At 40.1% G+C, this 21809-nt stretch overlaps 1 protein-coding gene across 8 annotated transcripts in view; it reads left to right on the top strand.

Annotated features, from left to right (window-relative positions):
- veph1 (ventricular zone expressed PH domain-containing 1) overlaps nt 1–21809 on the top strand; it is a 64151-nt gene that overhangs the window by 35618 nt on the left and 6724 nt on the right. For 4 of the 8 annotated variants that reach the window (XM_088618749.1, XM_088618740.1, XM_088618774.1 and 1 more), the window contains exons 8-12: nt 2520–2723; nt 3285–3679; nt 5728–5867; nt 6690–6824; nt 14549–14666. In XM_088618749.1, coding sequence (XP_088474875.1) covers nt 2520–2723; nt 3285–3679; nt 5728–5867; nt 6690–6824; nt 14549–14666 — 992 coding nt within the window. Of the gene's footprint in view, nt 1–2519; nt 2724–3284; nt 3680–5727; nt 5868–6689; nt 6825–14548; nt 14667–15951; nt 16787–17974; nt 19351–21809 lie in introns of those variants that run through there. The other 4 variants (XM_088618757.1, XM_088618787.1, XM_088618784.1 and 1 more) reach the window with 3 other exon arrangements.

Raw genomic sequence — 21809 nt, forward strand, 5'->3', positions numbered from 1 at the left:
CCAATAGTATAGGAGATTTTTTTTTAGCATTTAATTTGGAATGATAAGGCAGATTCACAGGATTATGCATCACAGAAACAAATAGTCATACATAGCCATTACTGCAACTCACAAATAAAAGCAACACTTGGAATATATATGTTTGCAACCTGCAGACATGGTTTTCTATTTGGTGACTGAGGACATTTCTATGCAATTACATACAATCGACTTAGAAACCTCATTATTTGAAGACAAGGCATGTGTAATAAGAGCACGTTAAATGTACCTGCATAACTTGCTTGTCGTTCTTGGGTCATTTGAAGAGAATTGTAGGAATTTAGAAAGAAATTAGGAAAAGTATTCAATGTAACATCAATAAGAAAGTTATTTGTATTTATCTGATATTTTTCTGTGGTCTGGTTTCTTGCCACATATGGAATATACATTGCATTGTATTGGCCAAGGTTTAAATTTCTTTACAGGTTATGTTTTGCCTTAGGGATATACCCACCTCTGTGATGGATATGGTGTCTGTCTTAACAAAATAGACAAAAGAAATAAAAAATTGAAGAGCCGATTTTTTATTCTGATCTGAATGCACTTTTTCAAAGGGTGGTGTAGGCGGGTGTTTCCATGGTTTCTGAGTCGTGCTCTAATTGAATAATGAAAAGGCCAGGTCATGCAAATAGAGTTCCTGTAACATTCGTGTCAGATCATCACTGGCAACAGGCCGGTGACATGCAATATCATAGCTCAGCAATATGGTTGAAGTTTCCTGAATTAAAAGGAATTTTGTGGGATTTTGTTATTGCAATCAAAATGAAGTAATATGGTTTTCCATTGTGTGACCTTATTCCCTTTTACAGACAGCTGCTTTTAACCCCCTCAGTGAAAATTGTCATTTAGACATGTTAAACTGTAAAATATTTATTGTGTTTGTTTTCAGGAACCCAACATGCACTGTGTCTTATCTCTTTCCACACTGAGCTGAAACTGTAAGCATGTAGAATTGGGTCCCCATGGGTTTTCCTCTGGTTTCCTCCTGTCTTCCAAAGTCATGATGGTACATTGGTGTCTCTGTGTTTTTGTGCACACAGGTGCATGTACGTGCTCTGCATTCACATGGTGGTCTGGCCTTGTGCCCTGGGCGTCCGTAATGTTATTCAGGATGGTGTAACCTTTAACAGGAATCGGTTTGATTTGCTGTCTTATGTCATTTGTTTCTGCAATGTTTTAACATGTACAATATACGTAGATACTTCATCTGCCAAGTGACACATAGTGCTCCAGGAATCAATAAGGCACACATCCATTCAGAAACAGGTTTTACTTTGCACAACACATTGCCAAGCTATTTACAAGCGTTAAGAAGGCGCAGTTTGTATAGCAGAAGGATGAGAATGTTTTTAAAATGATGGGTGCTTGTTTTAGTGGGTTCATAACACTGGCCAGACTGTAAATGCTGAAACTGGTTGCAAACTGGTCTGTCGAGACTGATCGACAATGCTAATCTCAGTTTTGTTAAGAGACTGTTCACCGTCCACTGTTGCAAGAAATGGGAAGTCTCATTCTATGACCTCAAACTGGACAATTTTCTCTTGATGATGTTTGTGAGTTTGTAAACCATGTTGCAAAACAGAATGCAAACACGCTGCCAATAGTAGCTCTATAAAACTGAACTGGAATATTCGGGTACACCCAAAAATGTTTCAGCTGTCTGCGAAAGAAAACTTCAGATCACAGGTGTGCACTTTCTTTGTAATTCTCCCTTTGTTCTTGTTTGTACTGGACCTTTTTGTAACATGATTCGCGTAGGCCCTTTGTGGTTGGGTTGTTGAAAATCAAAATCGATTGATATTGATGTATCGATGTAGTGGTTCAGGCGGGGAGCTGCGTCAGCATGCGTAGGCTGCAAAGGAACAAGTAATAGGTCTATTCCCTGCTGAAAAAAAGCAGAAAGAAAACACAACGTTTTCGGCCATGGAGCCTTCTTCAGGTGTGAGCAAGCCTTCTTCAGGTGTCAGGTGGGAGCCTTCTTCAGCTTCCTCACACCTGAAGAAGGCTCCAAGGCCGAAAACGTTGTGTTTTCTTTCTGCTTTTTTTCAGCGTGGAATAAACCTATTACTTGTTCCTTTGATGTCTTGATTCCTACAGAAATCCAGTGATTGATAGGGTGGAGCACTGGCATGGCAGTTAGAGCAGCTGCCTCAGACTTCCTTGGTCCCGGGTTCGATTCATGACCCATGACTGTCTGTGTGGAGTTTGTATGTTCTCTTTGGTCAACATAGGATTTCTCCAGGTGTTTCACTTTCCTCCTGTTTTCCAAAGTCATGCTGTCTAGGTTAATTACTGTCCGTAAATTGTCCCTCTGTGCCTGTGTGTGACCTGTGACACACAGGCATCCCATCCAGGGGGCGGTCCTGCCTTTTGCCCTGTGCTTCTGGGATAGGCTCTGAATCTTCCATTGGAAAAGCGGCTTTAGGATGTGGACGTGGATGGAGGGCTGATTTGTTGTTTAAAAACATCTCTGACCCCAGGGTTGAGGACAAGGCTGAAGATCCGCCCAAGGCCTGCGACGTGAACCCGACTGTCAAGCACGATGGTGAAAGTGAGAAGCTGCAGGTGAAGATCCAGGCTTTTGAGGAGAAAATGATGAGTGAGAACAGCACGCCAGGGCCTGTCCGCAGATACAGCCTCAGCCAGGCCGCCAAGGAGGAGAGGAAAGAAATGAGGTTTAACAGGTAAACCACTCTGGTTTTGTTTTGCTCACAAATATGTTTGGGTAGAGCAGATTACTGGCTGAAGGTTCCCTAAGTCTAAGTGACCTTAAAGTCATTTCTGCATATCATAATTAAATAACATCTTATCACAGTTTCTTTTATAAGGAATATAATTTTATATTGAAATAATTAGAGACAAGTTACATCAACGTGCTGACATTAACATATTATCACAGTCTCTGAAATGTTGTTGGGGCAGTGGCCAGTTACACAGGGCAAGTATTGTACTTTCAGGGCGTTGAACAGAAATTGAGATAATAATAATAATAATTGCTTACACTTATATAGCGCTTTTCTGGACACTCCACTCAAAGCGCTTTACAGGTAATGGGGACTCCCCTCCACCACCACCAATGTGCAGCATCCACCTAGATAACCTCCAGCAATGGCAGACTCCAATGAAGCCTGTATTTTTATGTGATTTTTTTTTTTATGTCCTACAAAACTGGATTTCCTGTAATGTAAAACTTGTTTCTAATCCCCTGAGCTGGAGAACCATGACTGTTTTTGTTTGGGTTGCAGGTCAAAAAGCCTGGCCCTTCACGTAGTGCATTCAAAATCAATGAACTCGGAGCACAGTCAGGAAGAGGACGGCGGAGACCTGCCAGCGGAGGTGTGTTTGTCAGAGAGGTCACCGAGCCAAGAAAGCTGCAGGCTGCCACTGGGATCAGACCAAGAGGAACGTCCCGCAGAGGCCCCTGCAGGGCAGGAGTCCTGCGGCACAGCTGTGCAAGGGAACAGCTCAGCAGACGGCGTGAGAGAGAGTCGTCAGGGCGGCAACGCCCAGACTGACGCACTCAACGGGCAGAATGAAGATCGACTGTGGCAGCACCTCAGAGACAACCTCAGCAAAATGAAGGCCTTTTCTGCTGAGATGGTAAAACAGATTCCAGTTCCAGAGCAATGCATTATCGAAGGCAAGTGTCTAGCTTGTAATTCTACCGAACTGAGAAAGAAGTAAATACATTTCAAATCTAAAAGCCCGACCGTTATCTAATTGGTCATACTCAATAATAATAAACGACTGTGCTCGGCTATTGCTGTGATTAAAACAGCACTTTAAAATAATTTCAGCTTTGTTGAAATTCAACTATAGTCACTAGTAATTCACACCACAACCATTCCTAGTAAGTCCTTGTCTCAAAATATAAAATGTGCCATTTAAAGTGCTCACTGTCTGTACACATAGGGTGATTATTAATGTTGTTCTCCGATACTGGTACAATTTTGTTTGACACCTTACTGCATTTACAAAGAATGATTATTCTAAACATATACAATGGATATGCTATAATGCATTCCAATGCCCCCTGTGTGATGCAGAGTGATTTTTGGAAATAGTAAAAAAATATATTATTTAACTGAAAATTCCAATGATTCATATTAAGAAAATATGCTGCTGATTAGCTGTAGAAATATATATATATTTTCAAAAATAATGTGCTGTCAGAAAAGCTGATGATCGAATGCCAAGTTCACCCATTCATTTGTAATAAGTTATTAACAATTTAATTCTGTAATTAAGTTTCTCTGTTTCTAGGGAGATTAGTAGAATAAAATATTTAATGTTGAATTTTCTGTAGGGCAGGAACAAGACGGGCAGAGTGGTGGCTCTGTGGTTAAGGATCTGTGCCTATGACTGGAAGGTTGCCGGTTCAAATCCTGTAGCTGGCAGAGGATTCCTACTCTGTTGGGCCCCTGAGCAAGGCCCTTAAACCCAGCTGCTCCAGGGGTGCTGTACAATGGCTGACCCTGTGCTCTGACCCCAAGCTTCTCTCCCTGTCTGTGTCTCATGGAGAGCAAGCTGGGGTATGCAAAAAGATGAATTCCTAATGCAAGAAATTGTATAGGGCTAATAAAGCAACATTACACATTACATGGTGTTTCCAAAAGATTTGTGCTTCATATATAAACTTACAACAACATTGCAAACTCTAAAGCAGCCACTCAAAATTGAAAATCTTTTTTGTGACAGATTCAGTCACGATTGTTAGCTCGCAGGATTGGCAGTAATGTGATGTGTATAGTAAATAATGCATTAGAGTCATTGATGTTTTCATGTGATTAACACTTAACAGAACTGAACAGCTGTTGCACATTACCACTGCTATGAACGTGGAATATTGTGCGCATTCAGTTTCCATGCAGAACGACTTTGTCTTTGTCTTCATCCAAGATCTGTCTGAGTTCCCCATTCTAATCAGTTTGCGTATCAGTATTTGAAATAGATGCTGACCAAAGAAAGACACCTATGACCTGCACTAGTATGGGGTAATTTGTAGAAAGTTTGTTATTACCTTCATTTCTGAAAGATAATTGTTGCCATGTGAGGGATTATATTACTTCTACAAACCTCCTTGCACCACAGAGCACAGGAGTATTCTGAGGTGTTAAAAAATTATGAGCCTACAGATATATACTTCTAAATCTACGTATTGCAGGCTTAATGACAAAACATTAAACTCCTTCCAGTAGTTTCTAGTGCAGTGAAACTGTCCTTACTAAGGTATTCCTGTTTTACTGGACGTTACGTTTGGCTGAGATATTGCTAAGAGAAGGTGAAGTGGCAACTCACAACAGAGTTGACAAAAAACACACCAAGAAAACATCATCTAACAAATGCAGCTGTTACATTTGCTGGACTTTTCATTGTTTGGGGTCACTGACAAACTGGAAGAGTGCCAGAGGCCAATCTGCTTCTCAGACAAATCTGTTTGACCCCCACCAAAAAAAGGTTACAGTATGTACAAACTATTTTAAGGGAAAAATAAATGAGTGTAGGGATGGGCACTTTTGACCCATTTGTGCTCACGCAAAACTGTTTTTTGATTACAGCACTGTGGAAAATGTTTTCCTAAGCTCAGGATGAAAACCAATTTTCAAGAAATGTCCATAGAGCACTCCGCAACCTTCAAAATGCGCCTGTAATGTGAGGAAACATATAACATGTTCCTTTCTGTTTCAGATTCCATTAGGAGCTGTGTTGCAAAGCTCTTTTTCTCTTGTCCTATGAAGGGACAGTACTGTCTCTACAGCAAGTCCAGTTTCTCTCTCAGCAGCAGACAGCCCAGAGTCTGGATCCAAATCATGCTCTTGTACCGGCAGGTCAGACTCCTGTTCGTAAACATTCCAGAGCCAGGCTGTCTTTACCTAGCTAAAGCTAAACAATTAGTCATTTAGGATTTATGAATCTTGATTATGTCTCGGGAAACTCAGACACAGGTAGCCCAAAAACTCACAGCACAAGGTCAATACCTTTTTTCACATTTAATCAAACTTGATAGGATATGTTTCTCTTGTTTTTGTCAATATCAGCCATGAACACTGCATTTGCTGCTGCTGTTCATTACAGCTCTACTTGTGAGGATAGATTCAGTACTGTAGCTCTTAGCTGAAGAAAACCTGTCAGAGGATACGCAGGCAAGGCTGCTTCCACTTGAGCCCAGTATGTGAAAAACGATACACGCGCAGAACGTAAAGATCGGAATTTGCTGATTATTTTAAACACAACAGAGAAAAGAAAAGTCCCTGAACTTGTGACTTATGTCTGTCAGTGACCTTGAGGAAGCTTTCTCTAAAGAGACTGTCACCAGGTTTCTCCCCTTTTCAGATATTATTTTTCAGTCGTTCAGCCCAGCCCACACACCTGTGTGTTGTCATTGTTGTCATTACTTATTGCCATTTCTCCACACTTACTGAAGCCATGAAGGTGTATCACCACCTACCTATTTAACCACAGTCCCTGCATTTAATTAAGGTTTGCAGGCAGTTTACAGTTGTCCACATCACTCTGTAATCAGAGTTAATAGGGGAAAAGTCCTAAAGGACTCTTCAAATGCCTCTTCTCCAGGTGTGATTATTTTAGCTGATTCAATACTATCCTTTCTCTTAGCAGAGCTCTTATGCTGGGCTTTTCCTTCTTCTTAGAGTATGTCTTGTGAGCCTCTGGCTTCTGATGACAAAGCGGTGCAGCTTCTGAAGTCGATGTGGGAGAAGACTCAGCTAAAGGGAGCACACAGCTTCGAAACTGCCATGATGCAATCTGCCTTCCCCCACAAGAAGGTAAGTCATCACCTGTCTGGTTTAATTCTGAGCGATTCCTCACTGGAATTTCTTTCGGTTAATGAATCCCTTAATTCAGGAATCCCTGTCCTAAAACAACAACGTTAATTAGCTTTCCCTCTCCGCATTCATGGAGCCTTGGTGCAAGCGAACGGAAAATTGCCGGTGGATGATGTAAGTGTGGCTGACAACTGAAGGTGGCATGACTCAAGAGGGACATTTCGGCTACCCCAGTACTTTAAATATTTTCTTTCATTCAGAAATTCAAAGATTTTAACAGTAAAGAAAGTAAAAAAAAAAATTAAAAAGGGAGCTTTTCAGCCAAATTATTGCTTAAATGTGTTCAAAACCAGACGTTTATATGCTACATGTAGTCTAAACAGAGTGAAAACAGACAGGGGAACGTTCAACATTTTAGTTGTACTCATAAACATTTCTAGTTCATTTTGCATCATTTTATTAATATCTTGATCTGGCTGAATTTGTATGTTAATTAAATCCTGTTTAATAAGCCAATATATCCAATATTATACTTTTACTCAGTAGCTTGGCCTCTCTAGTGGTGGTGAGCAGAATACTGTTTGTTTCACGCATTGCCTTTTTCAGGTAGGTTTTTTATTAGCAGCACTGGATGTGATTTAAATTGAAAACATATGCTTTCTTAAAAAATTACTCAGCTAATCACCTTCCTATTGATGACTACAGATCAAAGAAGTACCGCTTTTTAAAGAAAATATTTAGCATGTCAGAACTGAGAGACATGTTGATATTCACCATGAAGGCCTGCTGTTGGGATTTCATACAGTGCTGCAAACTAAAGCAAGGCTTTAGAAAAAGTGCATTATGTTCAGTATGTAGTACTGCAAGGCTCTTTATATACTGTATCATGCATGATTCACTCCTGTTCTTAACTTGTGCTGTTTTATTTTCTTTAGTTCATTTATGATTATCAGAGTCTCAGTAAAAGAGACAACACTTTTAAAGAAATAAGCTATTCCAGTTCATATCACACATAGAATTGAATATTTCACATTAATGTTACAATTAACCTGTGTTCTGAGATAAGGGTAATATAGCAGTGATATATCTATATCTGATATTTAAGGGCAAGTAATAACAAGGAGCTAGAATCCTTGTTAAGAGTGAGTAATGCATTAATAATGTACTAACAGCTTCTGTTATATGCTGATATTGCAGTATTGTTTATTGGGTTTCTCAAAAATCAGACAAATACAACACTACAGTTTTTAGAGCATAAACAATAATTAACAGTATAGAAAAAAAGATTTGTATGTTATTTCTCATTAAGTAAGGCAGACATGTCCTTTCTTGAGCAGCTAAAACAATTATCACTTCTCCAGATCTCCAGACTCCCACCACTCTTTGTGTAAAGATGTGCCGCCTGTTCATGGTTTTAAAACTTATTTCCATGGGTTCCACTTGTGTCCTCTGTTTCAAGTTTCACTGCTGATTGCAAAGGTGTCCGCTAGGTTGACTTTGTCAATGACTTTGAGGAGGCTGACCACTCGAAATCAGCTACTCTTAATGTATTACAGAAGCAAATGTAGCTCATGTCAGTGGTTTATGGTGGTACTTAGGAATGGTCGTGCTGGGAATTAAAACAGCAATAGGTTTTTTTTTTTGTCCAAGCCTGCTGTGAGGCTCTGCAATTATTTCCACCTGGAAGTAAATGTTTAGTGGTTGGGAGGCTTTTACTGTGGTTTAAAGTATTTTACTTTTCTGTGAAAAAAAAAATTAGTTGCAGGAGGTCGGCTGTGGAATTTGTAGCCCCTGCCATCTTGAAAGGATTAGAAACGTCACTTTGGCATTAACAAACCGCATTTTTTACACAGATTTCTACAAAGTAACGATGTATTTCCCCCCTCTCTCGCTCTGATGCAACTGTCAAAATTGTCGTCTCTCTGCTAGCATCCAAGTTTTAACAAAAGCTTCCTTTTATAGTCAGTGTTCCCAAACAGAAGAGTATGCAGCTCAGCTTTCACAACAGGACCTTGGAAGAATCTGTCATATTCTATCCTTCCACAGGCCCCTGGATGTGCATCTCCCATCCAGATCCCAGATATATATATATATTTACCCAAATAAATATACAAGGCAGGACAATCTATGCTGTGTTTTCGTGAGAGGCATAAAAATGCAACAGATGAGCATTGCAAACAAATGTCTTTATTTTCTTGAATCTTGAATGTCAGAACTGAACTTCTTAACTAAAACAAATACTCAATCGTATCATGTTTTTTTTTTGTTTTTTTTTTAGTTTTGTCATGGAATTCTTGTCAAGAATAACGTTGAAGGTCTTAACTGGTTGGATTTTCAGTGTTATCGGTGATTATATGCCACGTACTGTAGTGTATGTATACGGTAGTTCTTGAATTTGTGTGAATCAAAAGCTACTATATGCAAGTTTTATCGTATGTTTTCTCTGCAATTGTTTCCTATTAGAAGTGGGATTCAGTGAAGAGAGTTCTGTTCATTTTGTTGAACCTGATGAAGCACTTTAGGAAACCTAAATAAAATATGTCAGTATTAGAACCCTTTTAGCTTTAAAAAGTTACAATCTTGGCACTACACCCATGTGGACAGACCAACAGGCATTGTGTAAATGCAACCTTCAGCCAACCATAAACCTGTCTGATTTCAAAATCCATTTGTCTTGTGATTAGTAAATTATGGTAGTGGAATCGAATTGCACTGGAACTAAATGGAGAGAAATATTATCACATCAAGATATGCAAACAGACTTGGCTTTAGAGAGTTTACTTCAGTTTACGTCAACAGGACCGTTCCTCCCCTTTCCATTATGTGTTTTCCAATGGTTTGACAATTGTTGTAATTGAATAAGATGCCTTTGTCCACCAGCTGTCTGGGGTGCACGATTAAAACTGTTAAACTTTAATATTGCATCCCCCTCAGAGCCTTTCCTCCAATATCCTTGCTGTGATCGGTAGTATCTTGCTTTCAAAAAGGACTTTTTGTGAATTACTAGTGCTAGTTTCATGAGGTTTAAAGTGTCATTTTCTTTTGTTGCCTCTCTGACATTATGACCTGAGGATCAGATACTTCCCAAAAGCCCAAGAACAGCGTCATCTGTAAACTTGAGTCAGTTTCCTGTTACATCAGTTCTTACATGTTTTGCATATACAGTAAAGAGCATTGATAACATATTTTGAGTCATCCTTTGTTCTATCTGTTTGGGTTTGTATCTACAGAACTGGCCTGCTTTGCAGATTGTGCAACTAATTTCTTCATCTGATGAGCATGGATATGCATAGTTAAAAGCAAAACTGTATTTCAAAGTCCATTGAAGAAGCATTCTCTGTATGCTATGTGTTCTGGTAAAGGTTTATTCCATGCTGAAAAGAGAAGAAAAGAAACACAATTTTTCAGCTGTGGAGCCTTCTTCAGGTGTGAGAAAGAGAGGAAACTCAGCAGCCGATAAAGTATGGGAGAACAAAAGCCGGGAGTGGAGAGGAGGAGGGAGCAGGAGGGAGCAAGATGGTGTGAAGCCGAGAGAGGAGAAGAGAGGTGTGAAGTCAAAACCTGCAAATGAATAGAGAGGATTAGAAGGAAGCAAGTCTGTCATTGAGAGAAGGGAGAAGGTATGATCCTAGTGAGAGGATAATTTTGGTTTCGGATGTCGTTCTGCAATAGGAGTTGAGAAACCCCTCTTTGAGAACACAGGCGGAGAGATCAGTATGATCATGCCTGTTAGAGGTCAAATGAGAAACTATGGGCTTGGAGAGATCTTTGATCCTCACAGCTCTGAAATGTTCCCTGAAACGGTCTCCCAGTCTCCTTCCTGTCTCATCAATGTAGATACAGAAGCTGCGCATTTTCTGCAAGAGATGCAGTAAATAAGGTTGCTGGAGGTACAAGATGTATTGGAAATAAATTATGTATTTAGTATTGGAAATGGGTACATGGGTATGTATACTATCATGCAAATATTAAGAAGAAATAAAAACAATAACAGTTGTTAATAATAAAATTAATTGCCTTATATTTATAAAGCACATTTTAGTCCCCAAATTCTCAAAGGGCTTTACATAGAGGTGTGCAGCTCTCATATCCAGGTGGAGAAGTGAGAGATGATTCCTCCAGTCAAATCAAGGGAGAACTTTTGTTAGTCCAGATTGCACAACCCCAGAGTGGAATGTATCCAGGACGGTGAGGTTATCACCCCTAATCTTTCAAACTGTAGCATGGGATATTTTAAAGAGTCCAAGATGTCAGGACCGTAGTTTAATGTCTCATCTGATGGACAGCAACTCCCATAGCACAGTGCTCTCTGTCACCATGACACTGGGGCACTGGATTAGACATTTAGAACAGGGCATGTCGCAATCTAAGCAGGATAAGAAAGGGAGGAGAGCACAGAATACACAGAGCAGGAGATGCAAAACCTGTGACACAAAGTCACCGGAAAATCTAGATAGCAAAAGTCATTTCTTTTCTTCTGTAATTATGACATGAAAGTGGATACTTTTATTATATTATAAAAATGGCGTCATAATCAAAGTCTCTTGATTTGAGTTCAAGAGCAGAGATCTGGGGTATACGGTTATATCCAAACAACCTTCAAACAGCTAAGCGGATTGTTTTCGGCACACTTCCCACTTTTGTCCAGTTGTCAAAACATGATGAGCTCACATTTCATCAGTTTGAGTAAGGCAGCGCTTCTTAACCTCCCACTTGATCAAGTCTCCTACAGAATGTGAGAGATGCCACTGTATTAAACCTGGGACTGACCTCATAGAGATAATATTTGTATACGTTTTCCAGCACAGAGGTGGATCCATGAAGTGACATTCAATTGGAGCTACTTCTGTTCCCATTTACAGAGGAATGAGCAAGGGCCCTTATTTGAGAAGTTACAGGCGTATGAACATGGGGTTAATCTTTCCCCACTTAAGCCCCCTGAGTTTCGTGTTTGCCAGTAAACCTGGAAAGAATTACGAATCTCTAAATCTCCGATGATTTTAACGGGGCAGGATAAAAATTTCACCAAATGATTTATTTGAAACGAGGCTGCTTTTTTTCTGACAGATGTTACTAATTTAGCCTTTGCAATTCAAATTCTCGTTTTTCAGAGAGAATAAGCCCATATGCTTTCTGTGAACTACATTCTTCTCATAGATTATCTACTTGCAGTTTGTGTCACGGTCATTTCGTAAGTCTTATCGACTCTTCTTATTTTATTTCTGAATAATGTGAATGGGGTGTTTCAGGGAGTAATCGTGCTCTCTCAAAGGCAGGTACTAAATCCAAAGTGAGTAAGATATATAGCATTAATTAGATTTCATGGCCTCAAAGGGCCTCAAAATGCATTTCCCCAAAAGTCAATGTATGTCTAGCAAGGAATTATAATGTGTTATTTGTCAGGTTTAAAATAACTTAATACTTCATGCCAGACTATAGATTCTACAAAATAATGAAAAAATGCTCTCTTCTCTTTGTGAGGCTATCTACTCAAATAATGTTCAGAAAAACAATTGCTCATGATTGACCTGTTTGTTTTACTGCTCTTCTGTGAAAACACAGTTCCTGGTAATGTGTCTCAGAGTGCATACACATTTTTCATTCACTTCTTGAGTCCCTTGGCAGAAAATTCTGAGGGGCTCCTCTGGCAGATGCAATGTCGTACCTGTTTTGTACTTACTTTCTCATGTTTTTTAGCAAAACGTGAGAACAGATACAGAGGAGATCCTTGGGAAAGTGTTGCAAGATTGGAATGGTACTGTGTCCTGAATCCTCCAGAACACATACTGTAGCATTTTTGGAGCGATATACCGTGACATTGTAGATAATACTTGATAGTGCTGTTGAGGCCTGAGAAGGTGCATAACACTATTGATCTTTGAGTTGCAGTACGAGCTCCTTAGTCCCTGCATCCTGTGCTCACAGCACATCTGTTTTCAGGGTTTGTAATAATTAGGCTTTGTAATAATTAGGCTTTGTAGAAAGCCATCGGACTGACATTACAGATCACACTAACCAGAAAGAACAATTGTTTATAAACACAGTGTAAATCTACCCTATTCATGCTGTGTAATCAGATTTGATTCCTAATGCTTTCTGTGTGTATTTCACAAAGGTGTTGAGTATTAAATAGTTTTTTAATCTGATGAGAGCATTATCCTAAAGGCTTTAAACACTTCTGACTTAAATAAGTGCCCTTTTAATACCACTGACTTTTATTCAGTTTACTTCTAATATCATTGGTATTTTCAGCAAACATTAGTGTAAAATGTATTAACTTCAACATTCTTAAAAACAGCTAGCATTCCATTAGAAGTATAAACTTTACATTAAAAATATGACATTGTGAGAGTGGTATTTGTGTGAAGCGATGTTTGACAATGTGAGAGTGGTATTTTTGTGAAGCAGTTTTTTTGTCGGAACTTGGAACAGAGGACCTCATTAGTAGAGGATGGACACGGACTTGTGGAAGTTTATGAATGAGCGCTGTTGAGATTACAGTCCAATACTGGCCTCATCAAGCTCAGTGAAGAACGCTGACACGTGCCTGGAACAAACGCCAGGAAACAAAACGTTTCCAGATGCTGCAGTGTGTTAGTCCTGTGACATTATCACACTTTCTTCATCGAGGAATGGAAAGTGGTTAATGGGACGACAGTGTGCTTCATGGGGCTTTGTTGGTAAAAAAATTCTTCTTTTGTGTACTTTGCCCTTTGAGATTTCTTAAACATAAATGTGTACCTTAATAGAATGTGGATTGACTGAAAATATGCGAAGCAGTGTAAGAAAAAAAAAAGCTAGAGCAGGGTGAGCTCTTATAAGGGTAGCAACAGTCGTGGTGAAACAAACAAGAAAATGAATTTGATTTTACTGTTTATTTCTAGGAGTTACGCAAAGACAGAAATCTGTCGTTAAGCAGGAGAGGCCTGTTGTAAAGTGGGGTTTGTTTCACCTTTGGCTCACAGGCTCTTCGTGCATTGTACTGAGGGAGATATTGTATTCACAAATGATGTATCTGCATTGCAAAACAAGGGCACTCTTTCCTAGGACCATAATAAGCTATATGCACAGTAACAACCCCTTTCCTTTGTATTTAGCAATTCTTACAAAAAAAGAAACTTGCTACAGGTGTTGATATCGGTATGTTAGAAAATAAGATAGCCCCTGTCTCGCATTCTCATGTTATCCAAGCTTAAAAAGAATATCACTTTTCCTTTAAGAAACTGGACTCGATTTCAGAATGTGCATGATCATATGGGACAATTCAGAGGTCAGATGGACAAGTAGTATAAAATGAAATGTCACATCTTGCATTCTTCGCTTATTTACTTAACCCCGGTGTTCATGCGCCTTTTAGCATTCCAAAGCGCAGTTTCTAATGATTTGGGCTCCGGGGCTTGACTTTTGAACCGAGGCGATGTACACTTACCAAGATGTGTTGGGAGCGAACGTCTGAAAGGAAAGACAGTTACACGTTTAGAAGCCTTTAGAAAACCGTGCCTGGGCATGTTGAAAAAGCCCACAAGTGACATAGGGTAGTGAAACCAATAAGGTACATAACTGGGTAATGACATTTAATTCTTTCTAGTGTTCCTGATCTTCTTGTTTTCTATTGCAAATGTCATAAATGGAGCAATACTGACCTTCTTCCCATGCCGTTTCCCATTGGAAAAACAGGGAAACACCGGAGGACTCACAGTCCCTTGTGTGCTCTTTCTGTGCAGGACCTGGAAGCCCTGCACACGCGTTTGGAAGAGGCGCGTTTTTATGACTTGTTTGGCTACAGTGAGGAAACGGGAGGCTGGCTGTGTTTCATGTGCAACAATCCCGAAAAGGCAACAGGTATTTTTCCTTAGAAATGAACCTGCATTGGCACATTGTTGTACTCGGACTGTTTTGCTGGTAATAATGCTCAAAGTATAGAACCTAGTCAGTAGCAACCTGCTGGCCTCTCATGGCATCATGTACGTTAGTTTTATATGAGGATTAAGTGAGTAAGTGAGGAAAACCTTTTAATTTTCAAGTTAAACTGCTTCTCTAGACCGAAAAAAAAACATACAACCAATGTTTTTTGCAACTGGTATGCCAGTGCTTTAATATATCATACAAGACGCAGATGTACCGTCACAAGGTGGACATGTTTGGTAGCAGGGTATTTCTCACCCACTATACTGTAGGTAGTATCCTATAGCTGATTTATTATGATCATGAAAACATGCACATCTTTAGTGAAAACGCGCATACCTGCCTACAAGTTATGTGAAGCCCTACGTTAAGATAGCTGTAGACTATGTCTCAAGTCGAAATGGACTCCTACAGATATTAATCATATGGATGTGGTTATCGGAGAAGTGTGGTTGAACGTGAAACATCATTCAAGACACCTTCCAAAATGAATGCATTATGTAGGGTTTTCTGTTCATTGTAACCATCCCCCCTGGAGTCTGAGACTCCAAGTACAGCATGTTTGCTAGTTTGGAGAACATTAAAGACAAAATCAGCTTATACATTTGCGTCCTGCATTTAACACCTGGGGCCTGGAATGCATTGAAACTGCAGGTCAGTTCGTAAGGGAGTTTGATATTCAAAGCATTCCAGCTGTTGGAGTTTGGCTGCAACCAGGCCACGAATTTTTCATATAAAAGTTGAAGAAATGCATTTCAGGGTACATTTCATTATGGACATCCTGCTGTAAACCAGGATCCCCTGCAATGTGCTCCCTGTAAATGGATCCAGGTGTCGGTTCCTTCCCAGAGTCCCCTTCACGGTTCCCTGCGGTGGATCTGCTAGGAGGATTGTCATGTGGGTTTTGTGAGGAAGCAGCCAGTCCAGGACTGTCTGATAGCCCAGGATGCTGTACTCCACTATGAGGGGCAGGCTCATTCCACAGGCCTCTTCTTGTCAGACCTTTGTCACCTTGTGGGGTTACAGCAGCTGGAGCTGATCCGTTTGGCATGACCGCGGTGTCCGACCACAGCTCATCCTAGAGGAAGACGATCTCAGAGCCACATCCATGTCTGCAGGCGCCTGGGCTGATCTGGTCTCCAGTGCTTAGATTTCGCTCAGGCTCCATCTTTCCAGTCGCGTGTCGCCTTCCTGCCAGCTAATCCCTTCTGTCCCTTTGCAGTTGCCAGTGGGATTCCTGGGAAAACAAAGTGAAGCACACAGCAATGCTAGTGGAAGATTGCTCACGTGCGAATCATGTACAGTACGTTAGAAAGCAGCGAGAGGGCGAAAACAGTGAGCGTCTGTGTTTTACACATTGGACAAAATTAGGATTCTCTTTTTACAAACTTTAAACAGATTTAATTTACCATGAAATTACCATGGAATGGAAATGATATCAGAAACAGCATTACGAGCTGAAGCCGTTGCAGTCAATAACAAACAACTTGAAGAAAAAAAAAGGCTTGTATTGTGTCTTACAGTTTATACAAGTGCATTTGCATCTGTTGCCTTTTCTTGGAAAGCTCAGCTGTTTATGTAAATGTGTGTCTCCTCAAGAGAGCAGAGGCATGCGCTGGTTGTAAATGGAATGCATTGTTTTCTGGTATTTCTACATCAGCACAGGGGGGTTCACATTATTCTTGGTCTCAGAGGACAGTTCTTTTCTTAAAAAGTGGACCGATTTGGAAAGAGGCATATCTTCGGGTCAATTAAACTTGAGCAATTTGGATCTCAAGCTGACAGAGCTGCTCTTTTGTATGTAAGGAACAAACACAGAGGTTGCAGAGGGTTACTATGGGTCAGCCAATGCAACAACAGTAGTGTCACATGCTACTGCTTTCACTCCATTCTTGTTTCTGAGCTGTTGTTTGTCTTTTGTGCTTTAAGAGACATGTCTAATTAGGTGTGTGTGTACAAGAACTGGGGTGGCCCACTACGAAATTAAGGAAATTCCCAATAGGCCATTTACCTAAATTGGTTTACTGGATAAACGGCTAGTTTTCTTTTCAAAATAATAATAATAATAATAATAAACTTTATTTTATATAGCGCCTTTAAAGGTGGCTTCTCAAAGCGCTTTACAGGATGACAATAACAATAAATAAGAAGACTACAACAATAAATAAGAAAAATTTCACAAGACAGGACACAATTATAATTACAGCAATACAACAATAACAATAGAGGAGACCGTGGAAGATGGTATTAAGAAGAGCAGAGGGGTGAAGAATGGAACCAGTTAAGTAAAGGCTTTTCTGAAAAGGAGGGTTTTGAGTCTGGATTTGAAGGAGTTTAGAGAAGGTGACTCTCTAATATCCTTGGGCAAGGAGTTCCAGAGCTTGGGGGCATAGCAGGAGAAGGCCCTGTCACCCATACAATGTAGATGGGCTTGGGGGACAGTAAGGAGGGCAGAATTTGAAGAGCGGAGGTTGCGAGGTGGGGAGTAGGGCGATAAAAGTTCAGACAGGTATTGAGGTGCCAAGCCATGTAAAGCCTTGTAGGTGAGCATGAGGATTTTAAAGTCTACGCGGAATTTGACCGGAAGCCAGTGCAAGGACTCCAGGATAGGAGTAATGTGAACACTTGCACTAGATCTGGTCAGGATTCTGGCTGCTGAATTTTGGACATACTGCAGCTTGTTCAGAGTAGATTTAGATACCCCAGGGAGCAGAGCATTGCAGTAGTCAATTCGAGAGAATACAAATATGTTGATCAGCTTTTCAGCCACAGTTAATGATAGCATAGGGCGTAGTCTTGCGATATTTCTAAGGTGAAAAAAAGATGTTTTGACAGTATGCTGTACATGTGGGTCGAATGTTAAGCCAGAATCGAATATAACCCCAAGGTTTTTCAATTTTGAAAATATTCGTAGATGACAAGAAAGTGCACTCCGTCGGCCAAGAAGTGCTTTTAAAAATACTTAAATCAATGCAAAACTTTGATCAGTTCCTTTGTCCAGAATCTCCTTGCAAACGTATTTTTGGAATGCACATGCCGCATAAATAATTATTATCCAATAATAATTGGACAATGGTCCTGGTTAGTTTGGAAGCATACAGCGGAGTTATTGCTGGATCTGCATTTTTCACTTGTCTTTTCTGCAGTGGAGGTTGATAATCTGTCTTCTTAGCATGGGGACTGGTGAACACTGGAGCTAAACGAACACAACCAGGTGATCTCTGTTCTTGTATTTTTATTTGCAGGCAATTGAACACAACCCCACAACTGGTGCTTCTGAATTAATTCTGAATCTCGTATCATATTGTATCCAAGACTAGCATGCAAATGTCTTCTGAAACACAAGTATAATTAGCAAACAAATATAACATGAAAATCTGCAGCGGATAATTGAAGCAGATGAAGATTAAGCAAGCTGCAGTTCCCACCCTCTTTCACTAAAGGTGAAAATAAAGAAGTCAAAGATCAGGAATAAAGGTGTAGTGCTCGCGCTGCATACACAACGGCACAAAACAGGCTAGCTGTCTCACATTTTATTACATGATACTGGCGTGTACACTCATGCAGAAAAAGCCAATTGTCTAGGATTAGTAAAAGACAGTGTCCAGCAAAGTGCACGTTGAAGACGTCAATGGCAGACCAGTCTACATATCGCAGGAGACTGGCCACGTAATACATGGGGCTTGATAGACATTCAAATATTCATCTTACTAATCAATAATGATTACATTTACCAAGCCTTCCATGTACACAGCCTTCATCAGTAACCTTTTCTCGGATTATGTTGTAATGAAACAGCATTGATTGAAAACCAGGAACTGGGAAAATGTGTGCTACAGGAAATTATTGTGCCTTTTTCATATTGTCTTTGTTTGCGAATCACTAAATTCCTTTTAAATATACAACTTGCATTGTAAGATAAAATCTAGAAGCTCTTTTTTTCTTTGTTGTTAATAAGATCAGACAGGAATTTGGCAGCGGGTTTGGGACAGACTTCTTGAGTCTTGAAGTCTCTGGTAGCCCCCTGGAAGGACAGTTGGCTTTCATTGCATGTCAAACAAAGTTACTCCATAAAGCTGTTCAGGATCCCACTTGAAAGCTGTAAAGACCCTGCTAGCAAAGCCAAAACGGAAATTCTGAAACAAAGGAACTACAGTTCTATAGTTTTAAAAGTTCTCGGGTGGCTAGCAGTTCCTTAATGAACAGGGACATTCTGCAAGTGTTTAGGTACAAATATCAGACGTGTGTCTGTAAACATTCTTGCTCTTTCAATAAAAACACTAACGCTAAATTAAAAAGTCCTGAGTCTCATATATACAATAAGTGAAACGTTAACAACTTATATTTAACTGTTTTTAGTAGCCTTGTCTATTAAATGAATGTCATTCATATGTGTTTTTCACTGACATCACCTGTGTTTAGGCTTTATGGTTGTGGGTTGTAGTGTAACAGCTGCTGGCTCTCTACTTAAAAGTATTAAATAAAATGTGTTAACAGCGCTGGGCAAGTGCTTTACTCATAGAGTTCTGTTTAAATTCCTACATCTCTGACTCATTTGTTGATTCTTCCTGCATCCACTGTTATTCCAAACCTTGGTTGAATGAAAACCTTTTAAAAATGATTTATGTGTTTGTGTAGGATGTTTACTCACTTTGCATTTTATATAGTTGGTAGTTGAGAGGTTGCAAAATGCTAACTACAGATGTTTCAGTTAAGAGTAATGAATACATTTCCACTGCAGAGTTCACCCTAAATTATAAATGTTTGAACGGAACTATTTTTTCTCCTTTTTATATTACGTATGTTGACATTCAAAGATAATTAACCAGAACACTATTTATATGTTTTTTTAAAGTATTACACTAATATTTAATGTATTATTTATTAACTGGAATAATTCTTGAATAAATACAATAACACGTACGCTTAGGGGTCATGAATGCCATTTACAAATGTTTTGGAAACTGATTAAAGTACTAACAATGACATTATGTGACGATAACCAAGCCCTGCTGCAGATGAACTGTATGTAACAAACCGTTTATCCTCCTCACAGCCTGAACTCTGCTTCTTACCCTGAGGTTATTTGCAGTTTGTTCTAACTATTATACTTTATAAGTGAATTATATTGTATTATAAACGTCATGACATTTGCCAAACCGCTTTCTACCATACGGTGTCGTGGGAAGCCGGAGCCTACCCAGCAAGCAACAAGCACAAGGCAGGGTACACCCTGGACAGGACACCAGTCCATTGCAGGGCCAGTGCAAGCCAGTCATACATGGGGACCATTTGGAGACCACAGTCAAGGCCAAGGGGGAAATTTGGCCCAGACACTGGGGTAAATCCCTACTCTTATCAAGAAATGCCCGTGGATCTTTAATGACCACTGAGAGTCAGGACCTCGGTTTCACATCTCATCCAAAAGACGGCGCCCACTACATTATAGTGTCCCTGCTAGTATACCAGGGCATTAGGACCCACACAATCCGCGGGGTGGGCACCCCCTGCTGGTCCCACTAACAACTCTTCCAGCAGCAAGCATAGCTTCCCAGGAGGTCTTTCATCCAGGTTGACAAGGCTCAACCCTGCTTTGCTTCAGTGGGTAGCCAGTTGGGAGCTGCAGAGTGATATGGCTGCTGGCATAGTATGAACATATTGTATTAAATATCACATTTTGCAAGTTCTAAACTGAAGTATGACTAAAAATACTTTCTGCCAAGATCATAAAGCTCATTGTTGGCAAATAATAAATATTATTAATTGATGAGCTTTGTGTACAGTATATACTCTGTACTTTGAGAGATCAGAACTTTCGCCCTTATTATCTCTGAAAGAATATTGTAATGTGGGCAATAAACACACAGAAGAGTGGTACTGGAAGTGCTCTTTATTTGTCAAGATGGCATAATTTTGTTATCCTTAAAAGGACTGTTCTCACTAGGCAGCAAGAAGTAAGCCCCTGCTATACACAGTGAAGGTGGGCGGTCCCGACTAACAGAGGCCAGGCAGGTCAGGGTGGGAACCTGAGACCACAGATAGTTAACAATGTCCCTGATAGTTTCCCATCTATCCCAGCATGCCCTCTTGGGGCTGAAATCACCAGCCTTATTGCCTCTCCTGATGAGGGCATTATGATATTTAGAGCTGTACAGATCTAGGCGTTTCCCTACCATTAAAAAGAATCACAACACACTTCATAATCACCATGAACCAAGTTGCTTCGAGAAAAATATGTACAGATTCAACCACCTTTCAGTTTTGTGTGTCTAGCGATGTGCCGTTGGTGAATGAAATGAGCTCAGGCTGGGGTGGCAGTGTGGTCTCCTTGTGTCCTGATCTCATCAGGTCTCAGGAGGAAGGCAGAGCTAGGTTAGTGCTGTTAATGGGAGACTTAGGGAGAAATCCAGGTTTCTGCTGCAGTCCTTGTTGGTGACACTCTGGCCTTCCTATAATCGCACTTGAACTCTATTCCTGGAGAAATTTCTCGTTTCATTACACAATCTGCTGTGTATAATCCGCTGTGGGGCTGCTGGTGCAGAATGGGTGCCGCGTGTCACCCAGGTAAGGCACTACAGCTGTGGATGGAGAGTGTGCCCTCCTAAGTGTACAACACTTTTAGGATAGAAAACGCTGAAGAATGTAAGGAATGCAAGAAATGTAGGCTTCAATTGTTTTTTTGGGGGGTTGGGCAGGACTCATTTAGTTGAATCAAATTTCTGTACCTTGGGGCAGCTGTCTATATGTGAAGAAATCATCCCAAGTGATGCAGATTCCATATGAAAAAACAAAAGCATTGTGATTTTAAAAAGAATGTGTATTGTAAATACAGTATGTGGGTTTTTTTTCCAGAAGAAATCCATAATGTCCAGCTCCCAGTCCTTTTTAGCACATCAGAGACAGCTGACGACCCATAAGGCAACAGAATGCCTACACTGGGCACGGCTGTTTTTCAAACTTAAGGGAGATTTGATGATTTTGGTCAAGGAACAGTTCTGTAATTCGTTTGGACTAATCTAAAAAGATCATATGAGTTTATTGACATACAGTACATCACTTTTGCCTAGAATGTATCCTCAT

The sequence above is a fragment of the Lepisosteus platostomus genome, chromosome 2 (assembly GCF_059453375.1).
Source record: "Lepisosteus platostomus isolate fLepPlt1 chromosome 2, fLepPlt1.hap1, whole genome shotgun sequence".
In the NCBI taxonomy this organism is placed as follows: Eukaryota; Metazoa; Chordata; class Actinopteri; order Semionotiformes; family Lepisosteidae; genus Lepisosteus; species Lepisosteus platostomus.